At 41.8% G+C, this 12,109-nt stretch overlaps 1 protein-coding gene across 1 annotated transcript; it reads right to left on the bottom strand.

Annotated features, from left to right (window-relative positions):
• Nucleotides 1-707: 707 nt before the first annotated feature.
• MRPL23 (mitochondrial ribosomal protein L23) lies at nt 708-11,828 on the bottom strand. The gene is made up of 5 exons (XM_084208073.1): nt 11,781-11,828; nt 11,516-11,638; nt 10,794-10,876; nt 8,858-8,931; nt 708-1,059 (listed from the first exon to the last, which is right to left on the bottom strand). The coding sequence occupies exons 1-5, from the start codon at nt 11,804-11,806 to the stop codon at nt 895-897; spliced, it is 471 nt and encodes a 156-aa protein (XP_084064199.1). The 5' UTR covers nt 11,807-11,828; the 3' UTR covers nt 708-894.
• Nucleotides 11,829-12,109: the final 281 nt, after the last annotated feature.

Below are 12,109 nucleotides of genomic sequence, written 5' to 3'. Positions count from 1 at the left end.
TTACACCAGCAAAAGTAAAAAGAGTCTTTTTATTAGTCCTCAGCACAACACAGGCTACACTGGCAGAAGCATTTCTATGCCAATACAACTGTGTCCATACAGGACACTTGCCAGTACTGCAAGGTAGCTGTGGAGCAGGGAAGGAAACCAGCACAATTATGCCAGTAAACATTCCTAAGGCAGGCTGGTCACAGAGGACAGCTACCTGCACTGCACAAGAGCAAGCAGAGACGTGCACCACCTTTGTCTGCTTCTTGATGCTTAAGGGGATCAAACACATCCATGCGCAGTCACAAACCTGTCCTATAAACCCTGTCCACAAAATGCCACACAAGTGTTACAAGAGTACATTAAGATCACATGCATTTCTTCAGGACAGGAGGGATCACTGCAAGGAAGGCAATAAGACAGTAGGACACAGTAAGTGACAATAGGGGAACCCTATATCCTGAGCCTATAGTCCAATTTTGTACACTTCCATGTCCACCTCTGACTAACCTATCCTGACTTTTAGACATTCTTGTCAGTACAAACTGCGCATATCCTAGGAAATTAAATACCTTATTTCTACTCAAAACAACCCGAAGCACAAAAGCAGCATGAAAAAAGTAAGCACAATGACACTCTCATAGTCAGAAATGACAACAAGGAATTCCACATTTTAGAAATAGTCCACAGGTTCACACAAAAGACCTGGTGCAGTCAGATTTATTTTACCTTTTTATTTCTTCAGGGCCATTTTGTTGTAGTCATGTACAAACAGCCAGAAAAAAAGACAGGCTAGCAAGGGCTGCTCAAGAATAAACATTCGGTCATTACAAGAAGAGGAGAGGAGCGCAAGTTGAGCTAATCAAAATCCCTCTAAGCCTAAAGGAAGGCAGCTGGCTTGTTGCATCAAAGTCCAAACCAGTCAGGGACTCCACCTCGTCTGGGGTCACCTTCCTGCTTCTCCTTCTCTTTCTCCATAAATTTATCCCTGAAGTCATCGAAAGAGCGAGTTTCTGCGTCTTGTTCTTTCTCTGGAAATAGGTTGGGAAACTGAAAGGTTTGTCCTTGGCCCTAAAGAGAAAACAAATGGTCAGAGAGACATTCCAGCCTTTCTGCAGTAGCTATGATCTTAGGGTGAAACACCACTCTGAATTTTCAGCTAGTGCTGACCTCCCAAAATCTCTTTCCACCCATGTCCCCAAGATACATATACATCCCTTCTCCTCAAAAGCTAACTTTCAGCCTCTCCTCCTGTGTGCTAATTCAGATACTGACATCTTGTTTTTTCTAACAGATGAATGATCAGGAGATGGACATCTCTTCAAAGACTTTGAATCAACTCAGAGATGCTGTTTGAGTCATACAGTAAAAGCAAGATGAGCAAAATAAGTGATTTTGTTAAAGTACCACCACAAGGGAAATGCACAGTGGAGCAGGCATTCATTATGTTAACACTCAGGATATGAGTAGTGGTTGTAGTTGTTTAGATCTCAGCTAAGGATAAGAGAGAGCAGTCCTAGCAGCTGTTATTGGAGGGTGTAATGTGGGAATACAGAATAACAGATATCAGAGGTCTCTTATCAACAGACATAAAGACTATGGTGTAAAACAATTATAGTGGGAACAATCTGTCTAATATATCACTAATGAGATTAAAGTGATTACATCTGCATCAGTCATTCTGCCTAACAGACAAGTCACTTTAGTGAAACATCATCATCAGATCTATGTCTCCCACTTGGAAAATAAACATTTGCTTGGTCTCTGGTTTTTATCTAACAGCAGGAAACCATTTTTCTGTGGAAATGTACTATCCCATTAACATTACCTTCTTATTTTTAGTGGCATTTGCTCTAAGCACAACTTCATTAAACTCAACAATATCAGCCCTTCCATTCTGTATGGGACTTTGCATAATAAAACTTGTAACTGGTCGCCCATAACTCTAAAATTACTCTCCAAAACACTTACAAACATTACAATACATTAACTTCTTTGGCAGCATTCTACATACAAAAATCTCAAAAAAAGCATTTAACTGCTTCAGATGAAAACAGGTGGGTTTGGCTTTTTTTCAGATCAGCCAGTATTTAAATTTATGCAGTAAATACATCCAAACAAGAGGCTCAGCTTTGAAATGGTTCCATAAAGGACATGAAAGGAGCATTCCCTAGCATACCTACTCTGCATTCTGGGATGAAAAATATGACATAAATAAATCCAACAGAACCATCACCACATCTCTGACCCAGATGAATGTTTGCTATGTTTTATTTAATCATATACACTCGACATGGCAAATAACAGGTGTGAAAAAATATAAACCTCATATGCTTTGGAGAGAAAAAAGCATGTGTTATCCCAGATGAGATTATCCAGACTGGAATCTACAAAATACCAACTCTACCCAGCAATGCTCTGGTTGTTTTTGTAGTGCATACTTCTTGGGGGTTTCCTAAGAGCCTGACCATACTACAAAAACAACAAGGAAGCTGCTGTGTACATTGCTTTTTCCTTGATTCTAGCCTGGATAAGCTCAACTGGAACATATCAAGGTTTTCCTTTCCATTGGTATACAGTCTGGGGTTTCAGCTCTTTTGTACCTTTAAATTACCAACAGGTATCCTCATAATAGCTGTCCTTTGACAGCTAAAGCACAGTCCCGTTTCATGGCACAGAAACTGGCCTTACCAGGGTCCTTGAGCAAGCCCAAAGCTGCAGCCTACTGAACCTTTTCCTGCAGTAGGATCAGCAACAAGCAGCCTTGAGGCCAAGCACTGCCCATGATTTTAGCACACTGAAGCATTTGGAAAGGAATTTGCTAGTATTACAAAAAATTGCTGTATTTTAACTGCACTGTGGGCAGGTCGCTCAGCCCTGCAGGAGCTACAGAACAGACAGGGCCCATACTAAAGACCTGTCTGCCTTGGAGAGGAAGCCATTTTAGTTAAACAAGTCAGAAAACAACTCAGGCTAACATGGTAGGCACACCACCTCCACTGAAAATCTGAGAACTATTTATATTGGTGACTGTAGTAAGGGACTGTTCTTGTTATGCAGCTCTTTCCTTCTGGTATGCTTCCAGGACCAATGCATTTCCCTTACTGGAGAATGAAGGAAAGCTGTCCCTAAAGCATACTAACAACATCCACAGTAATTCACTAAGAATTGCAAAACAGTTTTTATTTCAAAAAGAGGGAAGAAAACAAAAAAGATACACACAGAGGCTGTAGCAAAACCAGACAAACCTTTAAGCTGTTTATCAAAGTGCTCACAGTTCCCATTTCAAGGCCGGTGGAAGTCAAATATTGAGCCGAAAATGTCAATCTGTATCTGGAGTCTTTTAATAAATCAAAATCAGCACAGACAAGTTGGCTCTTTCCAGCTCTTGTTTTGTGAAGAAATTCTGATTTTGGCTGGCAGCCAAACACGATTTGAAACAGCCAAGACATTACACCCTGAGAACTGAAGGTTGATAAATCTTAAGTAACAATACTCTGCAGTAATACTGCACTGTAAGGCTCTGGAGTGATGAAAGCTGTATGAATAATAGCTGTTGTGCATGCTCAGTAGCTAGTTTTCAGAAGAAGCCTGTATCTTGGGTATTTCAAAATTTCAAAAATACCAAAAGGCATCAACTTACATAAAGGATTGTGAGTCTGTCCAGGCATATTTACACTCAATGCATATTCCACATAATGCCAGAGGCTACTGAGGTTCAAGCTCATATGACACCTCCTTAAAAAAAAGCCTACCAAAGGGACAGAGGGATTGTCACTCCTTTACACAGTGCTGCTTTTCCTTAAACTTCTTTGCAAAAGCTTTTCCTTCTATACAGCAACCATCTGACAACCATATGATAAATGTATTCTCAATGAAATCCTCACTGGAATAAAGCAAACAATTTTTACCAAGTTCATCAGGGTTTATCTGGTTTACAAATTGCTAGAACATGAAGTACTGGCATTTCCAACCGGAAAGGAAGATTCTGCCTTACTTGAAAACTTTGCATTTGTCCATAGTTTTACCTTTTGCAAGCTATTTATGCCTTTAACTACTGAATTACTGAAATTATCATAAGCTGAAGTAACCTTTAAAAAGGCTAGAACTTGCTTCTGCCTTTTTAGCTTCTAGCTTACCTTAGCTAGACGCACAGAGAAAAGGGGAGAAGATAACACCACCTTTCTACTCAACACAGCTGTACTAAAAGAAAATCCTGTGAAAAAGACAGACACTGGGAAAAAAGTAATTTTGCTAGGATAATTCAGTCTATCATTGACCTGAGTGGTGCACTGACAGCAAAAGATCTTTTTCACCAATGTGAAGTGATCCCCTGATACTCTGGAATTTGTCAGGCTAAGCTCTACCAGGATATGTTCAACTCGCTCTCAAGTGAAGCCTTATGATACTATTAGAAAAAGGAACAAAAAGCCCCAAACAAAGCAAGTCAGAGGTGGCATTGAACACCTAAAAAAAGTAAAAGCAACATGATGATTTTACACATTGTTGTTCTCAGTTTGGGGTCTTCGCAGACACCTTCCTTTCTCCTACAAATTCTGAAGTTATGCACAAGTGAGATGTGTGGTCTCACAAGAGAGAGTGTTCAGATAACAGAAATGGGACCCATTAAACTGCTACTCCTCTAATCCTCAATTCAGCATTACCCAAAAGTAAAAGTGAATTATATACAAGGCCTTATGAGGATTCATTTGTTAGATGCTAGTAACATCCTTCACAATAAAAAGTGACCTAAGCATCAAATATGTATTTTCCCTTTAGATTTTAAGCCTTTGTCCTAAGAAAGGGTGAAAACACACCTTGTTCTTGGAGTCTGTCTAAGGAGTTATCACAGGGGTGGTACAGATTGCCTCCATTCATTTTAATGAGAGGTTAAGTGACCATAATTAAGCCTATGAAGTCAAGTGCTGGCCTTTCCACTGCTGAGCCTCACGTCAGAAAACTGCTGGAAGGATTACCCAGCACAAGTTCACTTATACTTCTCTGACCTTTGAGTCCCCTGAAAAGTTTAGAAATGTAAGACCAGCACAGATATTACTGTGCAGCAATGATGCAGCAAACCCTGATCATGTAAACAACTGTGAGATCTTCTGGTTATTTGGATAATTGCAACACTTACTACTGTCCTTCAGAATTAACAGAAAAGTGATGTTTATTGTATCATTAACAACAAAAATGTTGGACTCCCAAAAGCACGGGATGCAGTCCAGCAGTAGCAGCAAATGCAGCTAAGTTTAATAACCCAGGGCATTTGAACAATTCTACTACTACTGCAGTGGTAACATCTGATGCTAAAACATATGGCAAAAAGGCAAAGAAAGCAACTTCAAAAATCCACTCAGGAACAACACTACTTATGGATCACCCAAATTTCCTCTGAACTTAAAAGAATACTGTTGTCACATCTGATGTGCAAATAGGCTAACTACTGTGAATGTACAGGATACTCTAAACAGGGGTTGAAGAGAAAGCATTTGCAAAAATGTTCCCACCGGTGCCATCATTCAAGCAGCTAAATAGGTGTTAGTCCTAACGCTGACAGGGTCAGACTCCTTTTTACAGCCATCTCCACTCCATTTCTCAAAACAGGTTTAATTAAAAATAGGTCTGGATTCCAGAGGCTTGTCTACAGTTGTGCTCCCACGGGTACTAACACCTGTTAAGCTAAACCAGTGAGAACACTGAAGGAGGAGAAGGAGGGGATGTTGTTGTTTTTTTTTAATTTCCCTGATGTTAAGGCAATTGCAAAGTTTCCCACTGGCTTTCTTTTCTTCTTCTTTTTTTTAAATTTTCATTATAATAATTATAGCTGTATTGGAGTAAGGAGAAAAGCTGCTGTATTACACTTATTTTATCTAGTTTGCAAAGATATAAAACTTGTGTTTAATTTAAAAAATCGAACAGTGTAGAAAAGTAGCATTTGATACACAGGGCCGTAAGTCTCTAACTTAAATCTTTCGCACCACATTCCAAAAGGGGAAAAAAGGCAAGCAGGCTCTGGAATAGCAAGATATTGTTGATCCACAGCCTTCTATGATTTGAGGTATTTTTTTAGTGTGAAAATATTATGCTTGGACAGATCACTTATTTGTCCAGTTACCGCCTGAGAAGAAAGTAAACAGCTCTGAATCTCCAAGAAATAGTATTTGGAAAAGAAAGGACAACAATGCTCACATGTGGAACAGCTGGGGCACTAGTCTGACACCTAAGGGCATGTTGACTATGACTTCATACACCTTCCACCTTGAGACACTTGCAGTAAGTGAAAGGATGTGTGTGTTGCACTGGGACACATAAGGTGATGCTTTATGAAGCAGAGAAACATAACTGCTCATGAGAGTGAGCTCAATTTCATTCAGGTAAACTGCACCACAGCTGCAATGTCACACTGGAAAGAGCAATACTTCCACCTAGTGGGCAACAGAAAGATCAACTCGAGAGCTTCCAAAAACACATTTGTATTTTTCCAGTCATAAGCAGTTTTAACTTGAAACTGGATTAATGAGCGAAAACACAGCTGGTAAAAATGGTGGGAAAGCCCAGCTACTCTGACTCATGGCAGATGCAAACTAATTCTCATGAAAATAAGGGTTTTACAGTGGTTACCAAAGACTTTCCTAAATTAGGCAGATAGTAACAATGGACTGCATGGGGCCTGTAATGGCCTGGTCACACCATGAATGAGAACGAAGGCAAACCATGTAGATTCAGAAATGACACTGGGTTTCTGGCTTCACCCACTATTTCAAGCTGGTGTGAACACAGAGCTGGGAGCTCATTGTCTGAGACATCAGAGCTAGTGATGAAAAGCAACAAACAAAAGTAAAAAGAGAAAGGGGGAGGAATAAAGAAACCTAAATGTTAATGGAATTAACAGACCACAACAACAATAGGAAAAAAAAATAGACCAAAGAGACCAGGAACGAGGTGGGGGAAAAACACAGACATCAAGCTTCACAGGCAAGAGTTTAGTGAAAGGTCAGGATACCCTCCCTTGACATGAAAAACATCACCAAAAAGTGTCCCGACCCCGTTCATGGAAGAGATGGAAAACATGGCATTCCTTAAGAACTCATTATGGTAACTACAGTGTAAGGCAATACGGGACTCTTGCTGTCCCATGTACTATGAGACCTCAGCCACACTACAACAGCGCTCCATGCATTGCCCAGAAGACAAAATGGGAGGCTGGAGGAACAACCAAACTACTCCTGTGCACCTGCCTCCAATACCAAGTTCGTTTAGGTAAATCTCCACACCTGGGCAGACCAACCCTTAAGTTTATGGGAACTATTCTAGGTTGAGAGGCTGAATGTGAAATGAATGCACAAAGGCACTGCCTTAAAAGTCTTGCTCCAACAGAGCAGTAGCATTCTGCTTCCCACTCCTTCCCCCTGAGCATCTATGGGCTGCAGACTACCTCCTTCTCACCTCAGCAGACACAGGACACAAGACTGCATTACAGTGAAACAGAATTTGAACTACAGTTCACTAGAGACCCATGGCTGCTTCAGTCTTGGGAAACAAGTTTCTAAAGGCAAGAAAGTCATTAGCAGGAGGCTGTGGCAATGAAAGTGCCTGCAACTACCTACTAACAGGAACAACACTCAGAGAAAGCAACTTGTGAGATACAACATCATCAATTCAAGCATTCACTTTCTAATCATACAGTCCTGCTCTCCAGCAAACAAAAACCTAGCACAGACAATCCAGGAGGGACAATTTGCTCACCAAAGCAAACTCTTCCTTGAAAAAGGAATGGGTGTTTTAGCCATAGTAATGTAAAATCCTCACAGAGATAAGGTTGCCTTTAACTTCAGCAGAGTAAATCAAATCAACTCATCTGAATATAACTGTTACTTCTTAGTAACGTTGCACTTTACACTATTCTCTTATATTGAGTAAGGGCTGTCTAGAAAAACACTACATCCTCACTTTTCTTTTTACTCCCCTTCCCAAAAGGGGCTCAGAAAAAAATTTCTACTATTTAAACTTTGCAATATTTAAACTCTGAAAAATTAAAAATCAGACTTCCCATTGTTTGTCCCTCTTGAATTTGACTCCAAGTTCATATGAAATCTTAGCCAGTCTTTAGGGTCACAGAGCATTCCTCCAACACTGAATCCTTGTCCCAAGACAGAGTTAACAGTGACATCATGTTGCCAACTGCAATTTTGAGCTTATGGTTTTACAACCATAAATACCATCCCTTTAATGTCATTTTAGCATGTGAAGGGGTTTTCTGTCACTGATTGCACTTCTTTTTTGCATAAAGACAGGTAAGCCTGACAGAAGTTTAAACTATAAATTGGTCCTGTTATGAAATAAATTTACAAGAACATGAAGCTCCTTTTCCACTGAGCAACCAATGTATGTTTCAGAGTTCGGCTCAGCCACAAAGCAAGCTTGTTTAGACATGACTAAAGGCTCTCCAAGGAATAAGCCTTAGTCTTCACTGAAATTCAAAGACCTTTAATAAGAAGTTCCCTACCCTCACAATATATTCTTTCACTTACTGGACATTTCAGCAATCAACCACACAAGTTGTGAACCTTCCAGCACACAGAGTACAGGGTCAGCATGGAACTCTCTGGCAAAGCAGCACCCTAATGACATCAGTCCACAACCTACAGACAGACCTCAAACCAACATGGGACTTATTTTGTTTGAATTTGATCTTTAGAGCAAGTCATTTAAATCTCTTTACATTCTGGAATGTGTTAAAGAAACTGTCACTGTAAGAGGACTGGCAGAAATATTCAGCCAACCAGGACAACTCACTGGCCATTACTTTCAGCTGGCTGGTTAACAGTGCCCTCCTCTTTCCTCACAAGTGTCCATGTTAACTCACCAGCTGTACATAGGCGACCTTGTAATCTGGCTTCTTCACTCTCTGATTCCTGTGATTCCTCTTGTTGTTTGCACCTGCAGGAATGAAGAGAATCCCACCTTTTACTTCCCAGGACTTCTGAGTTCTCCAAGGCAAAGCCAAGCTGAAGGAGGGACTTGGCTATCTTTGGTTTATTGTTAAGAGGAATACTCTTCCTTCACTACCAGCACAGGACCACAATTATTAAAGGGTACTGGAACTGGTCAACACTGCTCTCCTCGTTTACAAGCAGGGAAACAAGGCATCACCAGCCTGCTGCCACTGTGCCTTCACACACAAAGTCTGCAAAGAAGCAAGGAGAAAAGTCTCCCAAGTAGGGGCCAGGGATGATAAACTGTTCTCCCAACATCGACAGCTTCAGGAAGACAAGGAGAAAATTACCATTAAGTAGCCTTAAACTTGACAATTTTTACTATTTACTGATGAGCTGCATCTTCTGTTTATACACAAGGATATTATATTGCACATCCAAACAAACTAAAGTACCTCAACCTTCTCCAATCATGCTGGTCACAACTGAAGTGGGAAGTACAACTCACCCCTTCATGTTAGGCAGACATTAAGGCTCTCAGAGTATTAGGAGTTCTAATCCTCTCTAATCCCTGACTATATACCATCACCCAGAATTAGCAAAGGGGGAAAAAATGGTTATAAGGACAAGCATGACTATTTTTCAGTGCTGTTTGGAACTACATGTGTTTGCTATTTATGACTTAATTTATTTCTGGATTTCACATAAGCATATTACAGATTATACTTCCACGGTTTTTCCTTCCTTTGTAAATTAAGAGTTTTACAACCTTATTTTGAAGCTTTTTCATTTATCTTCCATCTTTCACTACTACAGGTCTTTTTTCCTATTCCTTTTAAAATCATCCTCTATCTTACCATCATAAAAAGACAATTCTTTTCATAGAGTCACTACATGAAAAAATGAAAAACTCAGCCATCAAAGATGTCCTAACCAACAAGTCACTCTCCACCCAATAATTACACTGCCTGGTAATCAAAAATGTAAATTAACATGAAAAAAAAAAAAAAAGAAAAATATTCTTGACTGCATCCAAACTGCAGTCAGAGAAGCTCTGGGGAAGGAAGCATTCATATGTAAAGGTGACATTATCTAAATTTATCTTATTTCAGTTAGAGATGAGTCCCTCTGCCTCCAAGTCAGAATTCAACATAGGAACGTTTTTTCTTTTTCTCTTGGGTTGGTTTTTTGTTGGGCTTTTGGTGGACATTTTGGTGTTTTTTGTTGTTGTTGCTGTTTCTAGGTGTTGGACAGGAGAGAAATACCACAAGTGGAAATATTCCAGTCTGTAGCAGAAATTTGGTAACAACAAGTGATAAAAACCTGAAAGTTTGTCAAAATGTTTTTCTGACATTATCTACTGGTTCAACAGAGCATTTTTCTTTGCTCTACAAACTTTGCCTTTTGTTAGACCATAACACTTCCTGAGTGTGCATGCAAGCTAATCTCAGCTCATTTTTTAAGTGAAGTCTATAGCTGAATTTAAGTTTAATTACTACTTGCATTAAAACACATGAAGCAGCTCCTCTGCAGGGAGACACCCACTGGTCTTCAAGGAGAAACAGTACCAACTACAAAAGCACAAGCTAGATAAATGTCAGGATGATCAGCATTTTTAAATTCAGATTTTTCTTTTTAGAGTGAAACTTACATCATCATTTAATTACAGCATTCAAACATAAAGTGATGCATGTTTATTTGAAGGCATGAATAAACAACTATGCCACAAGACATTACCAGCTAAGCACCTGGAACCACTGCAACCAAAGTCTGCTGAAAGCTAACAGACCTTTTGAAAGGTAAAAGTCTACTCTGGCTGCACAGGGATGCTGTAATCATCCCTTTGCATTACTCAACTGCACTTACCATACTGTATCCTGGTCCTCACAGCAGCTACTGGCACATTGTATATTCTTTCAAGGTAATTCCTGATATCCAATTTTGTCATTCTAAGCAATGAAAAAACATTTTGGGGAAAGAAAGAAAAAAAAAGTGTAAATATTGAAACAAAATAAACTAGAGACTGGTTGATACTGAGGAATAAATATGTCTTCTTGCTTTAACCAAGACAGATTTATGACAAGTGTAAACTCAACCTAGACCACACACTGCTACAGCGATTTATGATCCATAAACTCTAACAACTGTCAAATATTTATCCTCTGTAGCCTCAACGTTCAAACTACCAGGTATATTCTGGGTTCAGCAGGCTTTCTCACTGCCCAACCTGAGACACCTTTCTTTATTCTGAGTAGGAACTGCTGATCTTACCAGAACCTGCCACAGTCTTATGGGCTCTCATGTGTGCCAGCAAACTGGTCAGGCTGAAAGAATCCTGACAAATAACTGGATACCACCTTGCTTACTCTGGATCAAATTCTAAGCACTTCCTTCTTCCCAAGCCCGTCCCTGGGAAGGCTGAGCCTCACTAACACTGGGGGAGAGCAGCCACGCAAAGCTCCTCATTAAATCAGTGCCCTCGCCGCCCTCTGCAAGCTCTGCCCGATGCAGGAGCCCCTTCCTCCCCTGCCGCGGCACTCGGCCCCCCAGCCCTCAGCCCTCAGGCCAGCTGCCGTGCCCGCACTCACTCCATGGAGACGCGGAACTGCACGGTGTCCTCGGGCTGGGGCACGCCGGGCCGCACCGCCAGCATGAAGAAGTTGGGACGGAAGATCCGTAGCTGCGGGCCGCCCCTCTGGAACAGCGGGTACCTGCGGGAACACGCCGCCGCTCACTGACCGGCCTGCCCCCCCACCCCGCTGCCCCGATTGATCCCCCTCCCCGCTGCCCCGCAGCCCATCCCGCCCCACCGCCGCCCATCCCGCCTGCCCCGCTGCGCTCCGCTCGGCTCACACGGCCCTCCTGGCGCCCGCCGCCATGGCCGAGCCCCGCGGAAGAAGCGGACCCAGAGCGGCTCCGGCGGGGCGGCGGCGCCCCCTGGTGGCGCGGAGGAGCGCGGCAGGGCCTCAGCCGGCAGGGGCCGCAGGGCCGGGGGAGCCGCGCGGTGCTGGGCCCGGCCCGGGGCTCCTCAGAGTGAGAAGGGCGAGCAGCCACCTGAGAGGGTCCAGGGGAACGTCACGGGGATGAGGAGGGGTCTGGAGCATCTCTCTTAAGAGGAGAGACTGCGGTAGCTGGGGCTCTTTAATCTGGAGAAGAGAAGACTCGGTTACAAATATCTCAAA

This window comes from Fringilla coelebs, assembly GCF_963513975.1.
Source record: "Fringilla coelebs genome assembly, chromosome: 6".
In the NCBI taxonomy this organism is placed as follows: Eukaryota; Metazoa; Chordata; class Aves; order Passeriformes; family Fringillidae; genus Fringilla; species Fringilla coelebs.
The sequence above is the reverse complement of the archived record's forward strand: the minus strand, read 5'-3'. Positions and strand labels throughout refer to the sequence as shown.

Bases quoted from the DNA above. Each gene is read 5' to 3' on its own strand.
- MRPL23 (XM_084208073.1), bottom strand. From the start codon at position 11,806: ATGGCGGCGGGCGCCAGGAGGGCCGT. The intron at 10,877-11,515 runs GTGAGTGCGGGC...TTCATTGCTTAG, and splicing joins CAGTTCCGCGTCTCCATGGA to AATGACAAAATTGGATATCA. The intron at 1,060-8,857 runs GTGAGTTAACAT...TTTTCTCTTTAG, and splicing joins AGGTCGCCTATGTACAGCTG to GGCCAAGGACAAACCTTTCA.